General features: G+C 60.9%; 1 protein-coding gene and 1 long non-coding RNA gene across 7 annotated transcripts; one reads left to right on the top strand and one right to left on the bottom strand.

The window, feature by feature from the left end:
* Nucleotides 1–107: 107 nt before the first annotated feature.
* On the top strand, nucleotides 108–5,221 carry LOC124521911 (uncharacterized). The gene is made up of 2 exons (XR_006964619.1): nucleotides 108–1,018; nucleotides 3,732–5,221. It is a non-coding gene; the product is annotated as an uncharacterized LOC124521911 (long non-coding RNA).
* On the bottom strand, nucleotides 1,556–25,180 carry ARHGEF2 (Rho/Rac guanine nucleotide exchange factor 2). Of its 6 annotated transcripts, none has more exons than XM_047093090.1 (22): nucleotides 25,073–25,180; nucleotides 18,264–18,408; nucleotides 16,149–16,216; nucleotides 15,769–15,832; nucleotides 15,154–15,283; nucleotides 14,827–14,936; nucleotides 14,566–14,712; nucleotides 13,391–13,641; nucleotides 13,111–13,236; nucleotides 12,594–12,711; nucleotides 12,162–12,410; nucleotides 10,083–10,159; nucleotides 9,371–9,540; nucleotides 7,710–7,777; nucleotides 5,977–6,174; nucleotides 5,575–5,694; nucleotides 5,394–5,461; nucleotides 5,220–5,255; nucleotides 4,962–5,012; nucleotides 4,387–4,830; nucleotides 3,963–4,146; nucleotides 1,556–2,701 (listed from the first exon to the last, which is right to left on the bottom strand). In XM_047093090.1, exons 1-22 carry the CDS (start codon nucleotides 25,133–25,135, stop codon nucleotides 2,628–2,630), a joined length of 2,961 nt encoding a protein of 986 aa, XP_046949046.1. In that variant the 5' UTR covers nucleotides 25,136–25,180; the 3' UTR covers nucleotides 1,556–2,627. The 6 variants fall into 6 exon arrangements, with proteins under 6 accessions (XP_046949046.1, XP_046949049.1, XP_046949047.1 ...); XM_047093093.1 differs by having other exon boundaries at nucleotides 3,963–4,080; XM_047093091.1 differs by lacking the exon at nucleotides 25,073–25,180 and adding an exon at nucleotides 18,606–19,856.
* Between the last annotated feature and the right edge of the window lie 2,320 nt (nucleotides 25,181–27,500).

Raw genomic sequence — 27,500 nt, 5'->3', positions numbered from 1 at the left:
AGAGAGAAAGAATGCGAATGGAGGAGGGGTGCAAAGAGGGGGGAGACACAGAATCTAAAATAGGTCCCAGGCTCTGAGCCATCAGTACAGAGCCGGACGCGGGGCCTGAACCCAGGAACCACGAGATCATGACCTGAGCCAAAGCTGGACGGTGAGCCGACTGCACCGCCCAGGTGCCCTGGTAAATACTGAATTAAACAGGCCCAAGTCGGAGATGAGGGACCATGTGCATCTAACCTTGGAGAGGAGAGGGTGGGAAAGGCAGGGGAGGGGCAGTGAGGAGGGCCCGCTCGCCAGCTGGGCACTCCATGCAGCGGAAGGCAGGCACTGGCGAGAAGCTGGGCCCTGGCTCCCTGCGGTAAGCGGCCAGAGAGCTTTGAACCTGCCGTGGGGAGGACAGACGCTGACTGTGTTCCAGAAGAAGGGCTTAGGGAGGGCACCGCGGGCAGAACCCGGAAAGCTGCAAGACTCATCTGCGGGAGTAGCCAGGTCGGAGAGGGGTGGACATCAGGTCTCAGGGCCAAGAGGGGGCAGAGGGCCAGTGCTGCTGGCAATACGCCAGTGCTGTCCTCATGAGCCATGGGCTTCCCCACGTCCACCCCGGGCTCTGGGGCTCCAGGTCTCCCCTTCCCCCTGACCGGCATCCGTCACTGGCTGTGTGACACTGGAGGAGCCCGCACTGCCCTCTCTTGGCCTGAGCACTATCACCCCCCCAACACACACACACACCCCAACGCTGGCCCCTGACAGGTTTGGGACCCAGCCCCCAGCCAAGGAGGCAGCACACTAGAAGCCGGTGCTCGGGGGGGAAGTGGAGGGCCGGGCAACCTTCCCTTGGGCACCTGCCCACCTCAGGTCCCAGAACAGCGGAGACAGCACCTGCCAAAGGCCAGATGCCGTGGGCCAGACGTCCAGGACGGAGGTGCGGCCCCAAGCCGGCCCCCCAGCTGATTTCAGTTCCTCTCCTCAGCGGAGGCCTTCCGCTGTGCCAGCCAGGGTACCACCAGTGCGTGTGCCTGTGAGTACCAGCGAGCGTGGCCACCGGCCGCCCTCCTTCCTCCCCACCACCACCCCAGGTACTGACCAGAAACAGGAAGTAAAATTAACGGAAACCGAGAACTGAAACCGACGTAATCTCTCGCTGCCTCTGGAAGAGGTCGCGCGGGGGCTGTGACACAACACAGAACTGGGGCACAGTGACTCTAGGGACAGGCCGACAGGAACTGTGTCCGGAAGGGAGGCGTGGGGGCAACAGGCTGACGTCATTTCTGAGCAGGACACACAAAGGGGGCGGGGGGGGGGTAGGGCAGGTGCTTCACCAGAACCCAAGTGCCCCTCACCCCACCCTGCTGCTTGGGGACATCCACGATGACAAAACGGGCTGGGGCAGCTTCTCCTGTCAGTGGCCTGTCTTCAGTGAGACGCCCGCTTCCTGTGAGAGGAAAGGCCCCTTTGGGGGTTGGGGGGGAAGGAGCTGGTGCCTGCCCCTCCCCCCACCCCCAGCAGTGCCCCGGGGCAGGGGAAGAGGGGGGCAGAAGACACCTAGAGACAGCACTTTGTGGGGTTCCAGGTCTTTAATTTTCCCTGCTTTATCTTTTTTTTTCTTTTTTCTTTTTTTAACAATCAAATTGGCAGAAAATGGCTGGGGCTGGTGGGCACTGAGGGTCCACTGAAAAATCCCCAAAATTCACACTGAGGTTTCAGTCCCGGTTGCTGAGGTGGGGATGAGGTCAGGCTTCACGGAGATTTCCCAACTCACCCTAGAACATTTTTCCCAAACGGCTGGAGAAGAGGTCAGAATAGGTCCCCCATTACTGTAGATGAGGATATGGTCCCCCCACCCCTCAAGCTCTTCTGATAATCGGAGATAGAAGGCTGTGGTTTCTAATTGCCTAAAATCATCTCTTAAAAATAGAAAACACGTGCAGTTGGCTTTGGTACAAAAAAGAAAACAACGACAACAAAAAAACATTCTGGTCCCGTGGGTTTTCCCCTCACCCCCCAACAAAGCCGTTAGGGCCACCTCAGCCCCTCCTCCATCAGCTCCGGAAGTCAGGCGGTCTCCCTGGGGCTCCCGGGGAGGATGGACAAGGGAGAAGAGCAGTGCGAGGCTGAGGGGGAGGGAGAGGGGCGTGGCCCTGCCCACAGCCCCTCTTGGGGGGGGGTCAGCAGGGTCCTGCGATGCAGCCCCTCCTCACAGACGGTGTTGCCCAGGAGGGGCGTCAGGGTTAGAACCCAGCAGCGGCACGGTTAAGCCTGAATAAACCCCAGTAGTGTTACAGGACAAGGCCCCCTGATCCCTATGGCTTGGTTCCCATGTCCCTGGTGCTCTAAATCTCCCCACTCCCTGCGTCACTAATAAACAATAAATAAATAAATTTTCCTAAAGTAGAGGGAAGAAGGCATGAAAAACTGGCATCTGTGGTGTAGCTTCTGGATGCCACCAGGGGGCACTGCGGCCCAATTCCTCCAGCTTCCTAAGCGGCCCCAGGTGTCCAAGGAGCCCAAGAGCTGGCAAGGACAATCAGCAGTTCTAATGTTCCCTCATCATTGGCGGATTGGAGTCCCCAGAGTTTGCCTCCCTCGGTGTGTTCTTCATGGGGGCACAGGACGGGGGAGGGGCCCCCTTAGCTCTCTGAAGCCACAGGCTCCCCGTCGCGAGTCTCTGTCTCTTCCGGGATGTCCTGCATTCGGGTGAAGTCTAAAGGGGGACGGGGTAGCGTTAGTGAGAGGGCACCCGCTCTGCGAGCAGCTGCACCCCTACACTGACGCCGCCCCATGTCAGCAAAGTAATGTTCCCACACCTGTGTGCTGCTTCCCCTCCTGAGGATAGGAGGATACGGCTTGGCCAATAAAATACAAAATATTCTGGGGCGCCTGCGTGGCTCAGTCGGTTGAGCATCCGACTAGCTTTTGCCCCACATTGGCCTCTGCCAATGACAGCGTGCAGCCGGCTTGGGACCCTCTCTCTCCCTCTCTCTCTGCTCCTCCCCTGCTCTCACTCTGTCTCTGTCTCTCTCTCAAAAATAAAGATTTAGGGGCGCCTGGGTGGCGCAGTCAGTTGAGCGTCCGACATCAGCCAGGTCACGATCTCGCGGTCCATGAGTTCGAGCCCCGCGTCGGGCTCTGGGCTGATGGCTCGGAGCCTGGAGCCTGTTTCCGATTCTGTGTCTCCCTCTCTCTCTGCCCCTCCCCCGTTCATGCTCTGTCTCTCTCTGTCCCACAAATAAATAAAAAACGTTGAAAAAAAAATTAAAAAAATAAAATAAAATAAAAAATAAAATAAGATAAACAAATAAGGGCGCCTGGCTGGCTGAGTAGTGGAGCATGGAACTCGATCTCAGGGGTGTGAGTTCAAGTGGCCCCACGCTGGGTGCAGAGATCATTTAAAAATAAAATCTTAAATGGGATTCCGGGGGCAGGGGGTTCAGTTAAGCATCTGACTGTTGGTTTTGGCTCAGGTCATGATCTCACAGTTTGTGGGTTCAAGCCCCACATCAGGCTCTGTGCTGACAATGCAGAGCCTGCTTGGAGTCTCCCCCCCCCACCCCGCCCCTCCAGCCCACATCTCTCTCACTCTCAAAATAAATAAAACTAAAAACAAATAAACAAATAAGATACAAAATATTTTAAGATGGTTACATAAAGGCACACTAGCTTTTGGTTATTTTGTGTTTCCTGAACAAACTATGAGAACTTGGAAGGTCTTAGAATTTTTTTTTTTTTCTTAGAAACCTATTTCTACTTGAAGAGGCTGAGATCACACTCATGGAGGAGACAGAGGCTCCTACATTTGCTTCCTAGAGCTCCGCCACCCGCTCACCATCAGAAGAGGCTGCAGGTGTGTCCCCTGTGCCCCTCCCAGGAGTCACCATAGCCCTGGGAGGTTAACTAGGGGTCACCTCAAATGTCCCCAGGACACACAGCCAAGGGCGGCACCCCACTTCCTTTCTGCGCCTCACCTCGCGGACTATGGGGAGGGGACAGGCGGCTGCCCCCCTCCTCCTCGCTGCCCGTGTCGGGGTCACTGCTGTCCTGCAGCCGCTCCTCGGGGCTGCCCAGCTCCTGCCTCTCTCGGTCCTCAAAGGGTCGATGGATAGAGCGAATGGTCACAGACAAATCCAGGCGGTCGTGGCCTCGGCTGGGCTGTGACGGGCCGGCAGGAAAGGCAGCAGGCCGAGGAATGAGCTCAGCCAGGGCAGCACCGCTGAGCGCCTTGTGCCCCTGACCGCCCGTCCCAGCCCCCCAGTTGCCCAGTTCTGTGCCCCACTGCCTATCCCAGCCGCCCAGACCGCCCGTCCCGGCCCCCCAGCCGGCGCCCAGTGCTTCTGGCCGCGGCCGGTCGCCTTCGGGCTCGAGTCCCCGGTTGGCTCGGGGCCTCCTTACCTGCGGGGGCGTGAAACTCAGGTAGAGGGCGTCTCCGGCCGGGAGGCTGCGGCGCCGAGGGTCCAGGGGCCTGCGGGCCCAGGGGGCCTCGGCCGGAGGGGGCTCGCTATGGCCCAAGGCGGCCAGCTGCCTGCGCGCCTCCTCGGCCTCGCGCTCCAGCAGGGCCCGGGCCTGCTCGCTCTCGCGGAGCCGGGCCTCCAGGCTGCCCGCCTCGGTGGCGCGCTCCTCGCCCAGCCGCCGGCAGCGCCGCAGCTCCTCCTGCAGCAGCGCGTGCTGACGCTGCAGCAGGGCCAGCTCGGTGGCCTGCTTGTCGGGGGCCGCGGGGGCCGGCCCGCTGCGGCCCAGCTCCCCGTCGCGGGAGTTGGCTCGGGTCAGCTTCTCCCGCCGCTCGGGGCCCTCGGGGAAGCGGGCTTCCATCAGGGTGTCCTGCTGGGCCACAGCCGCCTGGGGGCGCGCGGGGACAGTCAGGTGTAGGGGAACCGGGTTGGGGGGGGAAGGGGAGCGTGCCTAGGCCAGGTTGACGGGCCCCCACCCCTGCCCCACCCCGCCTCTGGCTCCTCCCCGCCCCCACCGACCTGGAGACCGTGCAGAAGTCCATAGAGATTGACCAATCGCTGTAACGCTTCCTGAGGACAGAGGAGAGGGTGGGGACAGGGCCCAAGCTTCAGGGTGGGAGAGCTGCCCAGGAGGCGGCTAAATGTGGGTTTGGGGACAGTCAACCTTTGGACACTTTCCGATGTAGCGTCTCCCCGACACCACTCTGAGCTGGGCTCCAGTTTCTCAGACACGACACCCTCCCTCCAGTCCGCCATACCTCCTCACATCCCTCTCACCTCCTGGGGAGCCCTCAGCTGATTTCCGTTCCGATCCTGCAGAGACAGGCAAGGATGGGCACTCACAGGCACCAGGTCCCTGGAGCGTGTCCCTGACAGCTCTGTGTCAGGGGCCGACAGCCCGGCCGCCCCCTTCCCACCCTCTGCCAGTTCCGGCACCTCCTGCGGACCCACCTTCTGGCTGGAGTCGGAGTCAGCTCTGCAGAGCTCAATCGAGCCATTGAAGGTTCTGGCCTCACCATCTGCAAAGATGGAAAAGGGCAGGCTGAGCTCCGACTTCAGGGCCCTGCAGTTTGGCCCCTCCTACCGCCACCCCCCCCTCCCCCGCCCCACCGCGGCCCCAGCCCGCACTCACTGGCGGTGACCCCAGGACTCGTGCTCCCGCCGCTGTCCGGGTCCACGGGCAAGGCTGGTTCTCGGGGCGTGAGGAGCAGCTCCACGCCGGGCCCCACCAGGAGGTCCTTCAGGCCCTCCACTACAGGGAAGGGAGGACGTGAGGACAGGAGCCACGGAACCTTTGGGAGGGGCGGGGCGGGGGGGGGGGTAGTGGTGGGGGGCACCCTCCTCCCACGGCACCGGCAACGTTCAGGCATCTGGGGGAGCCCCCTGCACATCCTACCACCACCCACGAGGCAGAGGTTACTTCAGCAAGGACCAGGCCGCCTTCCCGCACCGGGCACCAGCGGGTACTCCCATGGGGCTTCCCCTTGTCTGTGTGCCCACGCTCTGTGAGGTCACATGGGGGGGGGCCCCTCACCCTCACGGATGGCATCCTGCAGCAGCCGCTCCCCGCGAGGGCACTCCAGGGACTCGGAGCGGAAAAGGCCCCTGGGCAGAGTGGGCAGGGTCACCCCGCCACCATCATCTTCCACCTGGAAATGGGTCATCTCGGCGAACAGCCCAACCTTCTCTTGTAGCAGCTCTACCAGCGCCCGGTCTTTCTGTCGCAGCTCCGCTGTGGACGAGGGACGGATGAGCACACGGAGGCCTGGGAGCCAGCAGCGGAAAGGCTGCCCGAGGGCTCAGAGGCCAGGCCTGGGCTCAGTGGTAGGACTTAATTCTGAATTTTTGGCATTTATGCAAAAAAACAAAAAAAAACCCACTTCTTCAGGGAAAAGTAATACATTCACTTATTGTTTTCTAAAGTAGGCTCCATGCAGCGCCTGCGTGGCTCAGTCAGTTACGTGTCCGACTTCAGCTCATGATCTCGCAATCCATGAGTTCAAGACCTGCATCAGGCTCTGTGCCGACAGCTCGGAGCCTGGCACCTGCTTCAGATTCTGTGTCTCCCTCTCTCTCTGCCCCTCCCCCACTAGCATGCGCTCTCTCTCTCTCTCTCTCTCTCTCTCTCTCAAAAATAAACATTAAAAAAAAAAAATTTAAAGTAGGCTCCATGCCCAACGTGGGGCTCGAACTCATGACCCTACTCACGACCCGGAGATCAAGAGGTACAGGCTCTACCGACTGACACAGCCCGGAGCCCCTGCACTTCTGTTTTAAAAACAAAACTGAGACGACCTGTGGCAGGGACTGCAGGTGTCCCCAGGTTTCATCCTCCCATCTTCCTATAACTGGAGAATGTATACACATTTCATCTGGGCACATGGCTGCCAGTTAGACTACACCCGACAGCCTAACATTGCCACAGACTGAATTCTGGCCAGCGGACAGAACTGTCTCTCCGGATCAGCCCTTCCAAGAAAGGAGTGACGGAGGTGCCTGGTGCCTGCGTGGCTCAGTCGGTTACGCGTCTCTTGGTTTCAGCTCAGGTCATGATCTCACGATCTCATGAGTTCGAGCCCTGTGTCAGGCTCTGCACTGACAGCGTGGAGCCTGCTTGGGATTTTCTCTCTGCCCCTCCCCCACTCGTGCTTGAACTCACGCTCTCAAAAATAAATACATAAACTTTTTTTTTTTTTTTTAATCTTAAAACAGAAACCTCTCCCTGTTCCTTTCCACCTCCCTACTAGCTGGGATGTACATGTACCAGCGGGAGCTGGAGTAGCCACTTTGGACAGGGAGACAAGGGATCGCTGGGTAAAGACAGACAGCACAGCTGTACCGACTACCCGGCACTTCCCACCTCTGGACCGGAGAGAAATCACCTTCTACCTTGTTTAGGAAACTGATTTTTGTCGGTCTTTTTGTAGAACAGTTCACAGTCTAACCGATAAAAGTAAAAAACGTAACTTAATGTCTCTCAACCCTGGTCTTCCTGGTTCCCCTTCATCGGCCACACAGTAAGAATACCGTTCTGAGAGTACTAGGTGCACACACGGGGCACGCGACGCACTCCTTTCCCCATCATTTTTACACCTGTGGTGGCAGACGCTTGGCGTGGTTTTAAACCTTGCCCTCTTACTTAACGAGACAGTCTGGTTACGGATCTACCTCAGCCCTCAAGAGCCACGTCCCTTTTTAAATAGTTCCATAGTATTCCATCGTGCGGATGTATGGTAATTACTTAACGAGCTCTGTGGATGGACTTACTCTTGATTCGACGTAGGTAGGCCTCATCCTCTGTCTCAATCAGTGGGAAGTCCTCTCTGGATGGGCATCTAGAGGGGTAACAGGTCGGGTGGGGTTGAGGGACCAGGAATCGGCCGCCTTTCCATGCTCTCTGCTTCTCCGGTAAGAGTCACCAGCCCCAGGCCCTGGCTTTAGTCACTCCTGACCCCCTGCTTTCCTTCACACCCATCATCTGTCTGTACTGGTGTGTGTGTTACCTCTCCACAGGCCACCTGCAGGGGAGCGCCATGAGCACGGGCAAACACAGGCTTTGGCGTTAAGCAAACTGGGCCCAGATCCTGGTCCCACTATTTACCAGGTGGTAATCTCTCTGTTTCTCCTCTGAAAAATGGGTATATCTTCTTCACAGGTTTTTTGATAGAATTAAATGAGGTAACGTAACAGTGCTTTGAACAAGGCAAAAGCTCAATAAATCGATTACAAAAAGTAACATTAATTCTAATTTTCACAACTACAAATACGAATGCTGCTAATAAAGAGGCCCCCGGGGATCTACTGTCAATGGCTCAGGTGTTTTGCACTTTTCCCAGAACAGGCAATGTCCTACTTTTGCACGTTTTTGAAAAATTTGTTCAAAAGTCTAAATTGCCGAAGTAAACAAAAGGTTATATATTACAAAGTAAAGAAAATCCGGTTCTAAAAGCAAAAAAAATTTACAAATATCCTTATCGGGTTTATCTTTTGGCATCATCTTCAAGGATCCATTCTGAAATTTTACATGCGTTTTGTTTTTTGTCATCATAAAAGACACAGCACTGCTGAGGACATCAACTCTAACGTGTGTCTAATGGAAGCTGGAGGTTGGCTGAGGTAGCACACTGAGCAATTTCCTTCTTGCCTCGCCCATACGAGGTGCGTGCATGAGACTTACTCCTCTTACCTCCAGGATCAATGGTTTCATTCCCTTTTTCATTCGGTTTTAGAAAATAAAAATAAAAGCAATCCAATCCAAGTAACAGTTCACTGCCTACACACCAGGGTGTTCATGCAGCTTAAACTGTACTGTGGGCCGTCAGACAGGCCACCATAGGGTTAGGGATTAGGGTTAAGGGTGAGGGGTTAGGGGTTGCGGTTAGCGGTTAGGGTTTGGGGTTAGGGTTAGAATTAGGGGTTAGGCATTGGGGTTGCGGTTAGGGGTTAGGGTTCGGGGTTAGTGACGGGGGTAAGGGTTAGGAGTTAGGGTTAGGGGTTAGTGGTTGGGGTAGGGGTCAGGGGTTAGGGCTAGGGGCTGGGGGTTGGGGTATGGTCAGGGTTAGAGTTAGGGGATGGGGGTTGGGGTAGGGTCCTCTCATCGTTGGGGTTTAGGGTCTGGGTCCAGTTTAGGGTCAGGGGTTAGTGTCCAGGGTCAGGGCTCAGGGGTTAGGGGTCAGGGTTAAGTCACAGCTTCAGCTCCAAGTGGTGCTTTGTCAGCTCACGTTGCTGCAAGGTGTTCCGGGTTGTCTTAATAGAAAATACGACTGTACAGGATCCGTGAACACAGGTGACCACTCCGGCTTTGGGCCATCGTGTTTCTCCCCAGCCTGTGCCTCCACCTCTCAACCCCGGGTTCTTTCCCCCAGGGAGGGCGTGCTGTGGCCCAGGCCCCTCGGCTGCAGGTTTCCCGCGGACGTGCACACACTCACACGCGCACGCTCTGCTGAATGACTCGGATCCAGGTGCTGCGGTCATCCCGGGATGCTGTGTGGACCTCATACATCTCAGGGGGTGCCGCGCTGATCAGAAACATCCCTTTCTCCTGGTTGGCGATGTCCCGTACAATCAGATTCTGCAGTGATACCACCGAGGGCTTGTCCTGCCAGTCAGAAAGGGGGAAATAAGGGTATCTCGGTCTTCAATCTTTCTGGAATACCCAAAGGATTGAGGGGCCAGCCTGCAGTACAGGGCACAAAGCTGTGGTGCAGCCAGACGGGACTTTAGGAGCGCACATGACCTCTGACAAGTTAATTAACTTTAATGTTTATTGGGGGCCCGGATGGCTCAGTCAGAAGAGTGAGTTACTGTTGATCTCAGGGTTGTGGGTCCAAGCCCTGCCCATGCTGGGTGTAGAGATTACTAATAAATAAATAAACTTAAGAGAAAAAACACCTTAAAGGCTTACTTTCCGCATCTGCAACAAGGGGATTAATAATGGACCTCCTGACACTGTAAAAGAGCCTGCATGCAGTGACCATACATGTTAGCTGTTTTCATGCCTTATGAGATATTACAATAATGGTTACAGTGATAGCCATTTGACTCCGGACGATTCTAGGGTTCTTTCCGGGTCGCATAGAAAAGGAAGAAGAACCCATAGCACTAGTCTGTGCTGAGAAAGGGGAAGGAGGAAGTTCTCACCAGGGCAGGGAAGATGTACTTCTGGTCCTTCTCCTGGAGGAACACCAGTACGTCTGTCATCAGCAGCATTAGCACATCTGGGCAGGGGGAGAGGTGGGAGAACAGCCAGCATCAGAGGCCTGGGCGGCCGCTTGCCTCTTTCTCAGGAACCAGGCCCAACGTGTCCACTCAGGGCTCCTGCCTCTCTTCCTTCCGGTTGCTTCCTCTTACCTTTGCGGCCTCCCACCCGCCCATTCTTACACCTCAGAAATGCCAGGGGAGGGGCGCCTGGGTGGTTCAGTCAGTTAAGTATCTGACTTCGGCTCAGGTCATGATCTCGCGGTTCAGGAGTTCGAGCCCCGCATCGGGCTCTGCGCTGACAGCTCAGAGCCAGGAGCCTGCTTTGGATTCTGTGTCTCCTTCTCTCTCTGCCCCTCCCCTGCTCATGCTCTGTCTCTCTCTCTCTCTGTCTTGCAAAAATAAATAAAATGTTAAAAAAAAAAAAGAAAAAAGAAAAAAGAAACGCCAGGGGAGAAGAGGCACGTGCCACCAGATCAAACAGCCTCCCGGCTAGAGAAGACTACAGGGGGTCACCAGTGCCTCTGAAGGAAACTGATGCTGGTTTCTTAACCCAGGGATGACAGACCCCAGGATGTCTGCTGCTGGTCTTTAAGGGGTTCTGCAAACCTTCTGAAGTCGCAGAAGCAATTTTACATGTTAATACAACACAGATGTGTATTTTCTGGGTGAAAGAGTCCAGAGTTTTGGGGGAGGGCAAAAAGCATCCCCAGAGCAGGACGGGCCACCCTTTTTCAGCCTTTAAATTCCACGCCTTGGGGCACCTGGGTGGCTCAGTCGGTCGAGTGTCTGACTCTTGATCTCGGCTCAGGTCATGATCTCGCTATTCGTGAGTTCGAGCCCCGCGTATCTGGTTCCATACTGTCAGTGCGGAGCCTGCCTGGGATCCTCTCTCTCTCTGCCCCTTCCCTGCTCTCTCTCTCTCTCAAAACAAATAAAAGTTAAAAAAAATACATATATTTAAATTCTATGCCTAGCAACCGACATAAGGGTTTTTAGGCTATCTGACCTCAAATCCCCCTGCCTGGCACATTCCCAGTGTTCGAGGGGCAGGGCGCAGGAGGACGTCACATCCACCTCTCCCACAGCTGAATAATCCCATCTCCCTCCACCCCAGAGGCCTCCTTCTTTGTCTTTCTCTGTCCCACCTTCCAGCCACTCAGATCCTGAGTCCTAGACTTTAGCAATGACGGGGAAACAAAAGGTCAAGTCCCCAGAACTCAGATGTCACAGTCAAAAAAACACACGCTCACCCTTTGCCCTTGGAGATCTGTGGCACACAGAGGGGCACACAGAGGGGAGGGCTTTTGCTAAATGCTTCAGAAATAAAGCTCTCCAGCCTTGCTATTTTTAACCCCCACGGTTTATATTCTTAGCTGCTGCGTGGGAGGGATGGAAAAGAGGGAAAGGGATGAAGACAGGCGCGGTAGGCACAGCAGTCCCCCAGCCTGTGCAGTGGGGACTTCATGACATGAGACACAGACTCAGGCCCAGGGAGCAGGTTCCCTCGTTCCTCACCCCCAAAGCCGAGGCCTGCTACTCTCTCTGCCTTGCTTTAGGTAGGAAAGGCTTGGCCTGTGCGGTCTGGGAAGAGAGGCTGGGAAGGCACCCCCCCCACCCCCCCACCCCCGCTCTCTTGTGTCTTCCCCCTCCCGCCTGTCCCTCACTGGGCTCTGCTCCCTGCTCTGTGCCTTCCCTGCCTGTGCTCCCAAAGCCCCCGCCCATTCTGCAGCCCCACCAGCTGCCCCTGGTCCTAGAGTTGCTCCGTCTTTCTCACCAAGACTGCTGGCTCTCTGGGCACGCAAGGACCAAAGAAAGGGGTAAATCCTGACCAGGAAGCCCCTGTGCGGTCCGTGAAGTTAAATACAGAACTCGGACTTTGGCTGCAACAGAGACCACATTTTCCCTCCCACGGGGCCCCCCAGACGTAGGGCTGCAGAGAGAGATCCTAGGGGCTAGATACTTCTCTCTCTCTATATCTGGCTCCAGGCTCTTGCCTGGCCTGCCGCGCTGACCACTGACCTTTGAAGCGGCCCGTCGCCGTCTTCCAGAGCAAGCAACCATCATGGATGAGCCTGCGCCTCAGAAGCTCCTCTCGGCCGAACGGGCCCTTGCCAGGCACGGGGGTCTGGGCCCGGGGGTCCATACGGTGGTAGATCTCCTGTAGGCGGGCTCCCTTCTCCAGCTCGTGCACGTCCTGGTCCACATTGGACAGCAGCTCCTTCACCAGCCCCAGTGCTGTGCTCAGGTCCTGGCGCTCCTCCTCAGTCCCTGGTGCCCAGGGTTGGCATGAGGGGCGGCCAGTCCGCTTCAGTCCGGCCCCAGGTCCCACGGTGTCCTGACCCCGTCTTTGGACGTTGCCAGGGGCTCTGCATCCGATCCCGCCCTTTCCCTGGTCACGGAGCCTTTTCTCACCCGACAGACTCCCCACACTCCCCGGGCCCGCTCCCTCACCGTGGGAGTGCTGGAGGATCCGACTGATGAGCACCGGGTACTTGGTGATGCGCTGGGTCACCAGCAGGACGCACTCCTGCACCCCATGCCGCTTCAGCACGGCCGAACGCGTCACCTTCTACAAGGGCACGGGCAGAGCTCAGGGCCGGAGTGGGGAGAAGGGGAGAAAGAACGCTGGATTTGGAGCCTGAGCTGTGGTGCGGGCCCTAACTGGGCCGTTTCCCTCCACTGGCTTAGGGGGCTGCACCTGGAAAACGGGGGCCACACGCCACGGATTTCCTACAAGGACCAACCAAAGCGGCGGAAAGCACTTGCTCTAGGGGAGCCCGGCCGGCTCAGTCAGTGGGGCGTGTGACTCCTGAACTCGGGGCCGTGAGTTCGAGCCCCACGTTGGGCATTTGCTCTACCACCATGAGGGCTTATGGTGGACAGGCTCCACGGGGCTGGGAAAGCACACGATGCCCCCCAGGAAAGGGCGTGCGGGCCCTGCACGCAGGTCCTGGAGAGGTCTGCTCACCCGAATGAACTGCTGGAAGCGTTTGTCCCGAGCATACAGCTCCTTATAGAGCTTTAAGGCCTTGGTGTGGCGGCTGCAGAACTCGGAGTAGGTCTTCCGCATCTGCTCTGCGCTGGCACCTGAGAACTGGAGGGTGGGGCTGGGTCAGCAATGAGCCCCGCCCCCCCGGACGCAAGCCCCGCCCCGGACGCCCGCGGTCCTCTCCAGCTCTCCTGGCTCCACCCCCCCAGAATCCGAGAGTGCGATCACACCTCTGCGTATGGGCCCCGCCCCTTCTCACCTGGCTGATGAGCAGGTCCCCCAGGCGGTGGATGACGAAGTTCCTGGTGCTGCCGGGGCACAGGGCTTGGCGCCGACGCTCCAACAGCTGGCCCAGGAAGCGTGTGTGGATGTCACTGAGCTCGTCCACGCAAGGGAACAGGCCCTGGACCACTCCGGGCTCCAGCTGCAGCTCTTCCAGCATCCCCGTGCGGAAGAGGCGCGTCATGATCTTCAGCGTCCGCACGTGGTGCAGCTCCGTCTGGATGAGCTCTGTGGGGACACAGGTCATGTGGACTCTACCTTAGCGTGGCCACAGTTGATTCGGCCTAGGCTGGGGGCCTCGGGGCTCATGTGAGGTTTTTAAGGTCTCTTCCAGGTTGCCATTCTGCACCGTTATGGACTCAGGATTTTCTAATCATCTTGTGGCTTTCTGCTTTGCTACCTCAAGCTGTAGGCTGCTGGAGGCCAAGAAGCACGTGCCCTGTCACGTCCAGGTTTCCCACAGCCCCCAGTGTGATGCCCCGCGCGGAACAGGCAGGGAGTCAAGGTGGAGAAGGATGGGGTAAAGACAGGACCTGGGACACCAACAGCCCAAGAGGTGGAGGCATAACGGCAACTTGTGGGCTGGAGGCCAAGGTCTGGGGGGCTGGTGGGCTAGCAGGGTTGGGGGGGCTGGCAGGGTCTGGGGCGGGGCAGTGGGCTAGCAGGGTCGGGGGGACTGGCAGGGTCTGGGGGTGGCTGGCAGGGTCTGGGGGGGCTAGCAGGGTCAGGGGGCTGGCAGGGTCTGGGGGGCTGGCAGGGTCTGGGGGTGGCTGGCAGGGTCTGGGGGGGCTAGCAGGGTCAGGGGGCTGGCAGGGTCTGGGGGGCTGGCAGGGTCTGGGGGTGGCTGGCAGGGTCTGGGGGGGGCAGTGGGCTAGCAGGGTCTGGGGGGGCTAGCAGGGTCAGGGGGCTGGCAGGGTCTGGGGGTGGCTAATAGGGTATGGGGGCTAGCAGGGTCTGGGGGGGCTGGCAGGGTCTGGGGGGGCTAGCAGGGTCGGGGGGTGGCTGGCAGGGTAAGGGGGGGCTGGCAGGGTCGAGGGGTTGACAGGGTCTGGGGGGGGCTGGCAGGGTCTGGGGGGGCTGGCAGGGTCAGGGGGCTGGCAGGGGGGAGGACAGATAAGAGGCCCGGTCAAGGTCAAGGAGGAGGAGGCTCACCATAGATGACATCCTGCTGTTTCATCACCTCCTTCTTCTGCTGCTGCAAGAAGCTGCTGTCCACGGCTAGGCTCCAGGAGTCGGCCGCAAAGTCCCTCTCGTCCGTCTCAAAATCACTCATCAGCTCACTGTAGACCACCTCTGCACCTGGATGCCAGCGGGGCCCGCGACTCAGAGCCTGACGCTCCTCCCCGGGTCCGGGCCCCTGAGACCCTTCCCGCCCGGCCACCCGCAGGCCCCCCGGGCCAAGCGCTCGCTCACCTTCATCGATGAGGGACTCCACGGACAGGGCCCTGTTGCGCATGTTGAGGGAGTCTGTGGACTGGGACAGGATTCGGCGCAGCCCCAGGGGGGACTCGTCACTGAAGTGTCTGACGGAAGAGGGTCTGTGTCACCTAGACTCGGGCAAGAGAGCCCTCCCCAGGTGGGGAACTGAGGCTGGGGTCTGAGGGGCACTCACCCTGAGTCCTCCTCCTTCCCTGTCCATCTACAGTTCTGAACCTAGGGCGGGAAGGGCCCCGAAGGCTTCCTGCTCGCCACTACCACTCTCTGCCCGCCTGGCTGTCCCCTCCCCGAGCAGAGGCTCACCCAGCGATGTTGGTGGTGGAGACGCTCTTGGCTAAAGACAGGGAGGAGCGGCCGCGGCGAGAGCCGAGCAGAGACTGCCGGAAGCTGTCGGAGGGGTAGATGGCGGAGCTCGGCCGCTCCCGGGGGGCGGCTGGAGGGGAGACCGAGCAGGTGTCAGAGCTGCAGCTTCCCCAGGCCCAGGCCTCCCAGGCTCCTGTCCCACCCTCAGCCCTGCCCCCAGTCAAGGAAGGATCACAGTGGTGCCAGCTTACACGTGTGCGGTAACATCTGTCTTGTCTCATTTCTTCCCCCAAACAAGCCTATGAGCAAACTGAAGCTCAGAAAGGTTAACAGACTTGTCCAGGGCGACTCGGTTGGTGGCCGAGTGGGGACTCAGACTCGGGTGTTTCTGACTAAGCACCTGCTCCTCTGTTACACCAGAGCCGTCCGAACTGGCTCGTGACAGCTGCCTCCGACACCCCCAGGGCAGCGTCCATGCCCGAGAGACCAGCCAACCCGGGGCCCTCACCCCCATCTAAATTCTGCCCCGACAGCCCCAGCATCCACTTCCAATCAAGGGGGCAGCAGAGCCGGGGTACTCTGGGGAGGGGCCGCCTGCGTGCCCTCACGACTCACTCTTACTGCGCAGTGAAACAGACTGGAGGGCAGTGCTGTTCTTTAGTAAGGCAGCTTTCTGTTGCTGTGGGACAGAGCAAAAGAGAGACACCGAGGACAGCCGTCACCAAGGGTCACCCCCGCAGGCACGGGCAGGCGCTGGGCGGCTGACCCCTTGGGAGAAGGCCGGCAGCACGGTCAAGGGCACAGGGCGGCTGAGCCCAGCACTAGGGGGCCGTGCCCAGAGCAGGAGGCTGGCCGCACGGGGCCCGAGGCCTGGGGCTCACGGTGTGGACCGCCCCACGGCGAGGAGAGGGGTGGAGGAACACAGGGTAAGGAATGAAGGAAGAGGCACACTCACTACCCTCTCCCCCAGCCCGCTGCCCTCCCGGCCGTCTCACCTTCTGCTTGACCTTGGTGCAGTTGGCGAGGGTGTCTTTACAGCGGTTGTGGATAGTCACATTGCAGGCTGGGGGGGTGGGGTGGGGTAGAGAGGGTGAAGGGAGGGCCGGGTGGTACGGGAGGGGACGCACCCACACGCAGACACCCGTCTCCCCCTGGCCACGCACTCTGAGACTCCCCTCGTCCCCGACCTCTCAGCCACTACCACACCCGTCCCTCCTCTCCCCTCCCCTCCGCCTCCCCCTTCCTTCCAGCAGGAAATCGGGTGAGGGGGCGGAGGGGGCCGCCGCAACTAAGCAATCCCGACTCAAAGGTGATCTGAGGGGTGGACCAGAGGGAAGGAGGGGTTATGGCTGCCAGAGCTGAGCTCAAGGAGCACAGGGGTGGCTGAGAGTGGCAGATGGCAGAGGACGCCCACGGGACAGGAGAAGGCACGGAGCAGCTGGGTGGGGGCCAGGGGCAGGGGGGCGGCCAGCGTCCCCGGAGCGCCCAGCATGTGGTCCGCATTTACTTGATCCTAACAACCCTTTGGGGCAGATTCAATTATCCTCGTTTTATAGACGAGGAGCCTGCCTCCCGCAGAGGTCAAATCCCCTGCCAGAGGTCAGCCCCCCAGTGGCAGAGCCGGGATTGAAACCCTGGTGGTGTTCTTTCCGATGAACCACATGTTCACCCACCAACTGTAGCCAGGCCTAAGCACTTCGCAGGCGAGTAGAGCCGGTGCTGGAGCGGGGACAGGCCCTGCCCGGTCCCTCTCCAAAGCTCGTCGGCCCTCCCCACCGCTCGGCTCTGACTCCTGCCTGCCCCTTCCAGGCCCGGGGCCTGTCCCCCACCCAGGGCAGACCCACAGCCCCCACACTCCACCTGCTCCTCTCCCATCACCCACCCTGCCATGGGGTAAAAGAGGAGGAAAGGAAAGGAAGAGTGGCCAGGCCTGGGCAGTGAGGCTGTCCCTGTCCCCAACACGCCTCAGCCCTCTGCCCTCTCCCGCTTCCTCCGCCTCGTCCAACACAGGAAACTCTGCCGACTCCTTCAGACAATACCCAGCCCCAGGCTCACTTCCACAAATACAAGGCCAGCAGGGTGGGGTGGAGGGGAGGGCGGGAGGGGGCTGGGGCTGCCCCACTCCCCCGGAGCTCCCTTCTTCTACCCCCGGCACCCAGTGTCTCTGGATCAAACCTCCGCTTTCCACCTGCTCTCAAAATAGCACTTGCTGCCTGCCTCCCCGGTTCCCCTGGCAACAAGCTTCCCGATGGGGACCTCTGTCAGGCCTCTGCGGGGTCTAGACTGGGGTTCCCTCCTCGCCCTCCTCACTCTAAGTCGGGGACTGAGGAAGCGGGGAGGCCTCACTGGTTCTTCCAGGGGCTCCTGCCCCCATTCCACGGGGGCTGAGAGGCTAGAGCCCCGGTCCTGCTGTGGCAGCAGGTGAAGATCTCAGAGGCGCTGCAGCCAGAGGCCGCTCTGCTACACACTGGGGGAAGCAGGAGCCTTCTGGGCGGGCGCGCAGGCGTGCGGGGAAGGACGGCACCCGCCTTACACCTCCTGCTTGCAGGGCAACCCTCAGATGCAGGCGAAGGTCAGGAGTTCCGACCTCTACCCCCCACACACACATCCCTGCTCTTCTCCCTCTTTCTATCAGTCACACTAGAAATTTGAGACGGATGGTCCTGATCCTGTCCTCTGCTTCAAACTGCAGAGGCTAAAAAATTTCAGGCTCCACCCAGTCGATAGAAAGGGAGGAGCAAAAAGGGACCCTGACGCCCCGAATGTCCAGTCCTGCCCAGGAAGACGGGCAGGACCAGGTGCAAGGCCCAGCCGGCCACCCGGCTCCCCTCACCGCCCCCCGCCCCCAGGACATTCCTGATCCCTCTCCAAGTAGTCCCCCTAACCCTCAGCAGCTGCTCGGGGAGCCAGGGGACACCCAGCGTACAACAGCTGCAAGGGGAGCCACCGGCCTCCCCTCCCCCGCGCCCCCGGCCACCATCCCTCGCAGGGAGGGAAGGGAAGCACTGGGCCCGGCTGGGACTCCGGGAGAGTGACCCTGTGCATCCGGGGCAGAAAGGACGGAGGGCAAGGCTGGGGTCAGAGCGACATCCAGGGTGCAAACGACTCACTTGGACAGATGAGGGCTTCCTTGGCCGTGATGCTTTTGTTGCAGGCATAGCACATGGTCATGCCCGACACGGAGATGGTGGTGAAGAGGTGCCCGTTGGTGTAGCGGGCGTCCTTGGCTTCCTTCATCTTCTCCTTCTCGCGGGTCTGCGGAAGGGGCGAGAGACGGGAAGTGAGGCCGGGAGACAGCCGGCGCCCGCGGCGTCCAGAGACAGGCAGGTCGAGGGAGCAGAGCCCGCGTGGGGCTGCCGGAGACATAGCGCTTCCCACGGGAGGGTCCGCCGCGGGGTCAGCGGCAGCCGTCGGGAGCGACCGGCCTCGACCTCGCCGGCCCCCCGGCCTACCTGGCCCCTGCGGCTGGGCTGCCTCCGGTGGCCGCTCATCTGGCCGCTCATCTCCCCGGCTCCAGCCCCTGCGTCCTCACCGCACCTCCCAGCCCTGCTGCACTCGCCCCCGGGCTGCTGTGCGCTCTCCTGCGAGCAGGGAAGATGCGCAGAGGAGGGAGAGCAGGCGAAGCAGAGGGTGCCAGCTCACCAGCGCGTTCCAATCCATGGGAGTTAGCTGCTCTGATAACCATGACAACGGGTGTCGCGGGCTAGGCAGTCACGGTGGGGGGCAGGAGAGCCCCTTCTCAGATTGGCTGGAGGGCAGAATGCCTCCACTGTCGCCCCCCACCCAGAGGTCAGGACCCCACTCGAGGGTCCCCGTGGGAGGCCAGAGCCTGGTCACCCCTCCTCCCTGGGCTCTTTGAGGAAGGAAACTCAGCCCACGGGTCTCCTTCCTTCCGGCAGGAAGCCGGACTTTTATTCCTCATGCTGCCCTCCAAAACCTAGGCTAGTGCCCGCGGCCACTGCCCACTCCCATCCCGAGCCCCTTCTGGCTCCACCCTCCACCCTCCGGCCACGACACCGGTCTTCCGGCTCCGGCAACACGGGGCACAGAGTACCTTCCTTGGGGTCCCGGAGGCTGGCATCCCTGTCCCGGCCTTCCCTCCTCCTGCAGCCCCAGCCTCTGCAGGTCAAGTCTCCTCTCCTCTGCCCCTCAAGTCCCTAAGCTTCCCCAAGAGCCCGAGACGGTGGGAAAATGGGCTGCCTTTCTTCCTGCCTATTCCAGGACCTTCCTCAGTGGCCCCTGGAGTCCCCGTACAGAGAGGGTAGCACACAGGACAGGGGCTGGCAAGACCCGCCCCACCCGCCCCCGCCAGATTTCCAAGCTCTCAGGAACCAGAGTGGGGCTCAGGTTGCTGAAGCTGAGGGCAGGCGACCTAAAGTGGAAGACACTGCCCAGGGCCTTGGGACAGAGGATGTAAAGCCAGGGGACAGCCCTTGGCCTGGGCCCTCTCGGCCCCTGCACACAGCAGCTGGGAGGCTGGGGGGAACCACACTGCGCTGGTGCGGGGCTGGTGCTCCGGGCTCGGGACAGAAAAGGGAAGTGTGTAGGAGATGAGTCAACAGCACAGTGGCTACAGTGCCTAAGGCCTCTGGGGTCCAGGGTCCTCCCCTCACCCCCGACTCAGAAGCTCCAGGTCTGTCAGCCAACAATCACAGCCTGGGGGTCTCAGGGTCTTCCCCACTTCCGATCACCCACTTTCCCCCCTCCTCCTCCTCCTCTTCCCATTTCCTCATCTCCTCCCTCCTCCGGGTCATCTCCCCACCCCCAGCCTTCCCCTTCTCACCCGCTCCCCGCCCCCCCCCCCCCCCCCCGCCCTGCTCCCAGGCCTGGTTAGGGAAGCTGACTCCTGTGGTCCTGGCCTCCAGTGTTCCAGGCCTCCAATTTTCTACGCTGGTACCTACCCATCTGGACCTCTAGAAAATTCTCCCTTTGGGCTAACTTCACCTGTCTTGCCCCAAATTATAGCTCCTTAGAAGATCAAATCCTCCTCGGAATCACAACCGTATAGGACCTCAAAGACCAAGAGCCTGCATCTCTCCCCTTGCCGCACACCCTCTCTCCCCTGCACTCCTGGCCTCCTCTAGGACACCGATGAGAAGTCTGAACGCTCACTGGGCTTGAATTGAAAGCAGCAAACCAGCAAACATGAAAATCACACGGGAAAAACCACATCTGGAAGGGGTAGCGGTGCGGGTCCACCCCGTGCAAGTCCCCTCCCCACCCCCTGCGCCCTCCGCCACCTGGAGGCCCCCCCTGTACAGAGGCAGGGGAGGGAGGGCGAGGACGCGCAGCCAGAGCACAGGGCTTCTGGGCCCTTCCCTGCCTGCCATCGACGCCCCACAGAGGACCCAGCCCCTCTGCTCCCCACGCTCACCCTCTCTCCGAGGGGCCCCCTCTGTAGGTGAGCCAGCGGCGGGCAGCAGCCACAGCAGCACATCCCACCTCGGGCAGCTAGCGGCCCTGGCACCGCCTAGTGCTATTGTCCTGGCGCAGCCTGTGCCCGCCCCAGGGCTCGGCCAGGGGGACGGAAGGACCCAGGACCCGCCACTGGGGGGAGGCTGTCCCTGAGACACAGTGAGTGGTGCCCGCCTCTCCATCCTACTCTTTTCCAGGTATTCTGAGGACGGTCCCGCTGGGCTCCAACCCACCCGCAGGACAGCCTGTGGGGCGAGCACTGGGCCACGACCCCTGATCTACACTGGCCGCGCCGAACGTGCAGAAGCCCTTGCTTCGGGGCTCAGTCCTCCGACTGGTCAGCCCTGCTCATCCGCCCCACGGAAGCCTGGCGTCGGGAGGCAGGGAGGAAGGCGCACTGGGTCGGTCCCCCGGCTCGGCGGCCTGTCCAACAGGCACTGGGCGCACATTTGCAAGGGAAGGGAGGACGATTGCGAGGAGGGACGGCGGACACTGAGGCCCGGGGTCCAGCAGCACCCTCACCCCGCTCCGGGGACCCCTCAGTCCTCACCGGAGCACCCCCCCTTCTTTCTACTCCACTTCCTTTGAGCCTAGACCCTGGGGGTTTCCTCTGGGGGCCCGGAGAGGCCGACCCAAAGCTCCCCTCCGTTGTCCCTCCAGATCGTGGTCACTTGGGGGCAAGAAAGGCGAGGGGACGAGGGCAGTGTCCCCGTCTTCCCCCTTCTCCGCACTGCGCCTCCCTCGGCGGCGAAATGAGGAAAATGGTGCCGTGTGTGAGGAAGGCACTGGGAGCTGGGCTCCCTGGTGGGCAGCAGTGAGTGGCAGAGCCCCCCAGGCAGGTGGGCGCCTCTCCCAGCAAGGCCCCGGAGCTCATTCTTCCACCGGGCGTCCACGCCGCGACCTCCGGGGCAGTCATGTGGTGCTCAGAGCCACAGCCCCTTCCTCAAGATGGTGAGGCCCCTGCAGGGTGACCAGAAGGCACCAAGTCACCTGTGGCTCAGCGCCTGACCAGCCGGGGCGCAGAGTCATAGGCCGTGGAGTGCACGGGGTCGCGGGGATGGGGGCTTTGGGCTGGGAAATGAGCAGACAGAGGGTGCCTGGCCACAGGACTGAGAGGAAGGCCAGGCTGTGCTCCTTTGTGAGCTTCCCGGCGACAAGATAAAGGCAGCAGCCCGAGGAGAAGGTGGCCAAAGCCAGAAACGTAACACAGGAAGACATCACCGGACACACAAAGGCACTTAATAAATGCTTGCTCGATGAATGAGAATGACACGCCAGACAACGGGGGCGGAGGGGGCACACTGGCGGAGCAGCAGAGGGGCGCTAAGGGCCATGGGGAATAAAATCAGGCCGGGGACCCTGCAGCTCAGGCCTCCTGGACCCCAGCCTGCCCCCTGCCCGGCCACACCTGTCGGGTCAGGAGAGAGACAGCAGAGGGGAGGGCGGGGGGGGAGAGGCAAACAGACGGGCATTTGTGCAGGCGAACAATAGCCGTGCCAGGACTCCCTGCCCTCCTGGCACAGGGCAGGCCGGCTGGGCCGGGAGGGGGCAGCTGCTGCCTGCACCCCCTCCCCCAAGACACACAAACAAACCCAGGAGGGTCCAGCCAGCTTCCCTCAGCCATATCTCTCACCAGCTCCAGGAACCCTGGCCAATCTGCTCACTCAGGCTACTAGACGGCCCTCAAACCAGAGACGGAAGCTAAAAATGGAACTACTTCCAGAAAGCTCGAGCCCCCTAATCTGGTGACCGCGGCTCAAGACAGTAACCCAAAGCATCTGGGGACAGACAGCCACACACACACACTCAACACAGGTCACACGCTTGCATGGGATTTACACATTCAGATCTGTCCCCTCCAGGATCCAAGGTCGGTTCCAGGGAAGCCAGGACTGAGCTCAGGCCCCTCTCTCTGTCCTTTGCTGAGCCCAGCCGGCCCTTCCCCAGGCACCAGCAACCCCTGCAAGCAGTGACTTCCCTTCCTCGGCTCGGTCCTGAACCTCCATGACCCTAGAACCTCTTCCTGTGCCCCTAAAAGCTTCAACCTCCCCGGGACCCTCAGTTCCTGCAAAACTTCCTTACAAAACTGCCAGCCAGCCGGGTCAGCCCCTCCCTGCTCACCCAGCCCTCCTCCCCGGGCCCAGCTCCTCTCCCAGTCCATCCTGCACACAAAGCCAGCCACCTCTCCTTACCCAGAACAAAGAAATCGCCTCTCCCTCTCTCCCACTCCACCTGCCCCACACACGCCAATGCTGGGGGCCTGGAGACTCCAAGGGGACCCCAGCCTCCAGGGCCGTCCTGGAGGCCCCTGCTGGCCCCTAGACAGGAAAGGACCCTTTGTTCTGACACATGAAGGTTAGGATTTGGGTGGGGGAAGAGCAGGGGGCCAGAGGGAAAGGGGCCTGTGGGGTCTGGAGCCAGGGAAGGTAGGAAGCAGAAAGAATGGGGAGTGGAGAGAAAGGGGTGACGGGAACAGACACGTGGGGAGGGGCTGCAGTCAGCCTCTGGGAAGCTGGGAGGAACGGGGTATTCTCCCTCACGGTTTCTCCTTCTCTGAGAAGTCCCGGGTGTCAGGCAGGGAAGGGGGCAGGGGTGTGGGCTCAGGGCCTGGTCTGACCCATCCCTCCAAATAGGTAGCAGGGGAGACCATCTTCCTCAAATAATCTCATTTCCAGCAGGGCCCCTCTACTTCCCACCACAGTATAAAAAGAAAGGAGACAGCTGGTGCGCTGGGGGAGGGGGAAGAGGGGATCCAGGGTTTGTTGGCCAAGCACCAACTCCCCCCTTCTGTAACCACAGCTTTCCGGAGGCGGCCCTCCCCTTCCGACCAACCCAAACCGACAACCACCCTCCTCCTGCGGCGCTCTGCCCTCAGATCCACCCACTCAGTCCCCCCCCCCAAGCCCCCACTCCCCAAACCACAGCAGGCCCCAGGACAGAAGGCGCCCCAGTCCCCCCGCTACTAGAAAGACCAAGGCATGAGGACCCAGGTATCTGGCCCCCCAGCTCTTTCCGATGAAGAAGGACTCCAGTATCTACCCTTCCAGAGGCCGTCTACACCCCTCTCCAGGTCTGCCCCCCACGGCTCCCTCTTGGCTTTCCTTTTTAGGGTGGAACCAAATTTCCGTGGTTTCAAAAAAACCTCTCCGCCCCCCTTTGGCTCTACTCCAGGGTCTCAGCTCAAACGGTTGAAAAATAAACAGACTCTCAGGGCTGGGGCCTGGCCGGGGCCCGGGGTTGAGCAGAGCCCGTCTGCCACCCCACGGCTCCAGCACACTTCCTGTCTTAGGCTCTGCTCAAATCCCCAGTTGCCTTCCTGTTGGCAGAATCTCATCCCGGCCCCCCGAAGGGAAAGTTCCAGGATGGAACCTCTCCCAACTTAGCCTGGAGACAGGTAGCCAGGCTAGGAGTTAGGAGGAGTGTGGGAGGGCTTTCCACCATTTTCCAGGGCTCCCAGAGGGCACTGCCCCCTTGCTGCAAGCACCGTGGGGGTGATGGGCACTGGGGCAGAGGGAAGGGCACTGGGGGCAGGGCACTGGCGGCAGAGGGAAGCCAGAGATTAAACCAGCTATTGGCGGGGGCCTGGCCCTCCTGATAATGGGTACAGTGAGGGCGACCTGGCTGCTGGGAGGCGCTGTCTGCATGCCACGGGCTGCCGGCTCTAACCTGTTCACGGACACCTCATTTCCCGGGGTCTGGGGTGTGCAGAGGTCATGGCCTTGGAGAGTGGGCCTGGCTACAAAGACAGGGATAAAGGATACTTGGGAAGGAGCGAGGGCCAAGGATAATTATACCCCAGACTCTGGAAATGGAAGGTGAATGGGTCCCAGGATGAAGAGTGAAGGAAGGGCTAGGGAGAGGAGGGAGGAGGGGCGACAGGGGCACAGAGCCGGCCAGCCGGTCACCCTCGGGGTTTCACGCAGGGAGAACAGGGGGCTTGGAAGCTGGCGGGTCACACAGGGACGGCGACCCGAGGCCCTGTGTTCCAGAAACAGGTGTGCCCAGGGCCCCGGAGGACGGAGGAAAGGATCCCAACTACACAAAGACCTCTGCTCCCGGCGCCTGAGGGTGATGGCTCCTGGGGGGAAGTACGCCGTCCCGACCCCAGCCACCCGCCTACCAGAGGGGAGAAGTGAATCACAGCTGGAAAGCCCATCTGCGGGGGGAGGAGGGGCTGACTTTTGTCTGGGGGGTGGGGGGGCGGCGGCGGCGGCGGTGCGGGCGGCAGGAACCGGGAAACCACCCCTCCAGGCCCCTGCGCCGGATGGCGGGGACAAAGGGGGATGAGCACGCCGGCGACCGCGGGGCGCAGGGGCCCCGGGGCCGAGGGGAGCCCCGCCGACACGCGCACCTCCCTCCTCCCGCGCGGTCCCTTCCCGGAGCAACTTTCTTCCGGGCGGTCGGGCCGGGAGGGGGTGGGGGTGGGGGTGGGGGGCGGCGCGGGACGCCCCCCGGGGCCCGGCGCTCCCTCCCGGCCCCGCCGCCCCGCGCCCCCAGAGCCCACCTTGCTCGCCAGCTCCCGGCTCCGCTCGGTCCGCGCGCGCGTGAGCGACTCGATCCGAGACATGGTCGGGGCGGCGGCGGCGGCGGCGGGCGGTCCCGGGACAGGAAGGCGGCTCGCGCGCGCGGCCCCGCGCAGTTCCTCAAACGCGAGCCTCCCCGCGGGCCGGGGGCGGGGGCCGCCGGGCCGGGCCCGGGGCGCTGGCCGCCGCTCGCCCCGCCGGCCCTGCGCGCCCTGCCCGCGCCCTGCCCGCGCCGACCTCTACCCGGGAGCCCCGCGGCCCCCCGCCCCGCGCGCTCTGCAGGGAGCCCCGCCGCCCGCGCCGCCAGGCCCCGCGCGCCGCTGGGGGCAGGGCAGGGGGAGGGCGGGGGAAGCGAGGGGAAGCGAGAGGCCGGTCTTTACCGGGCGTGGAGGCGAGGGTGCGCGCCCGAGGACTCTCCCGCGAGCCCCCCGCCCCGCCCCGAGCGGCGGCCGCCCCCGGCCCCGCCCCCGGCCCCGCCCCCGGCCCGGGCGCGGGCCCCGCCCCCTCTCGGGAGGCCGGGGAAGTCCTTCCTGGTGTCTAACCCCGCTTCCCTCCGTTGGCTGTTAGGCCGGAGCCGAAAGGCTGGACACCGGCCCGCCCCCGCTCCGGGGGGCACTCAGGGCCTGGCCAGTCTCCCCACAAGCGGCGGCGTGCAGTGGGGCATTGTTTCGGGGCCCTCTGCCGCAGCCTGAGCCACCCTCCACCTTTGCCGAGTTTCCTGCTGCCGCAAACTTCCTCCCCCAATCTAACTATAATCCTTCACACTGCAGTTCATTTCTGCCTCTCAGGCTCTCGCATTTCTCTGCAGAGCCTTGGGGCAGAGCGTCCTGTGTCTGCACGGTCCTGCCTGACTCTGGTCCCAAAAAGTGTAGGGGAAGGAGGGAGAGGAGGCCCAACCCAGATGCCGCAGCTCCCGGCCCGGCTCAGAGGCAGCTCCAGCCAGTGTTTCCAGCCCGGCTCAGCACTCCCCTTAGGTGCCAATTTTAGCCTCTGCCACTATTTTGGGCTTCGCTGCCTCACCACTGGCTGAGCCTTGGGCTCCTCACCCCCAGCACCACCTCCACACTGCTCCCCTAGCCTCCCTCCTGCCTAACAACTCTTTCATCACCTCCTTCCTCACCCATTCCACTGTTTAAGAATCCATGTACCGCAAAGACCAGAAAACAGGAGAGGGGATAAGCCCATTTCAGGCCGGATGGAAATTAGAAAGCAAAAAGGACTTTCCCAGGGCCAGGAGGCAGGCTGGTTCCCCCAGGCTTGCACCTGCGGGGAAGACCTTATGGGAAGGCCCTAGGAACTCCCCCAAACCAGAAATCCTGGCCCAGAACCCCAGACTTGACCTCCCCGCAGTGAGCAGGCAGGGCTGAGGAATGTACTAAATATAAAAACAGAACAGACAACCAGAAGCCAGAATCTTGGCCTGGTGGCTCCACCCACTGGGGGCCCAGAGGCCAGGGGTGGGCCAGGACCTGAACTTTTCTCCCAGGCCTAGGGTGGGAGAGTGCCACAAGCAAAGGACGGAATCTTAAAGGGCCACACTGTAGTGTGGGCACCCAGTGGGCGGAGCCATGAGGCCAGGACCCGAATCGCAGGGTTTGAGGGAACTCTCAGGCCGGCCTCAGACTCAGGTCTCTGTGAAGGAAGCAGACCTAAGGCTCCAGCCCTTTTCTGCCTCCACCCCCATCTTCAGTGAGCTCTGTGTCCCAGCCTGGCCCTCGCTCAATGCCCACCTCTTCCGCTTAGGAGATGAGTGGCCAGGAAGGGGGTTTGGGAGTGGGTACAGGAAACCCGTCTACCTTGAGGAACAGCTGGGCTTTTAGAGAGCTAAGCCTGCTGCCTGACTTAATTTTCATCTTATGCATCCCGGGAACACTTCCAAAACCAAACCCTTGCGTCGTCATCTCCCTATCCCCGCCCCACTCCTATCCACTGATACTTCCCGTTATTTTCAGAAATTATTTTTTAGATACCCCATAACAAAAGGCAACCCGAATTTCTGCCAGAACCTAAAAGTAGCCACCACCAGCGCCCGAAACTCTTGACCTTGGGATCGTGAGTTCAAGCCCCACATTTGGTGTGGAGATTACTTTAAAATAAGAATCGTCAGGGGCGCCTGGGTGGCGCAGTCGGTTAAGCGTCCGACTTCAGCCAGGTCACGATCTCGCGGTCCGTGAGTTCGAGCCCCGCGTCGGGCTCTGGGCTGATGGCTCAGAGCCTGGAGCCTGTTTCCGACTCTGTGTCTCCCTCTCTCTCTGCCCCTCCCCCGTTCATGCTCTGTCTCTCTCTGTCCCAAAAATAAATAAACGTTGAAAAAAAAAATTAAAAAAAAAAAAAAAAGAATCGTCAGGGGTGGCTCAGTCGGTTAAGCATCCAACTCCGGCTCAGGTCACGACCTCACAGTTCGTGGGT

The sequence above is a fragment of the Lynx rufus genome, unplaced genomic scaffold, assembly GCF_022079265.1.
Source record: "Lynx rufus isolate CCGP_SWC_20201006 ecotype Redwood Valley unplaced genomic scaffold, mLynRuf1.p SCAF_31, whole genome shotgun sequence".
NCBI classification, from domain to species: domain Eukaryota; kingdom Metazoa; phylum Chordata; class Mammalia; order Carnivora; family Felidae; genus Lynx; species Lynx rufus.
This window is presented reverse-complemented; position numbering and strand designations above follow the sequence as displayed.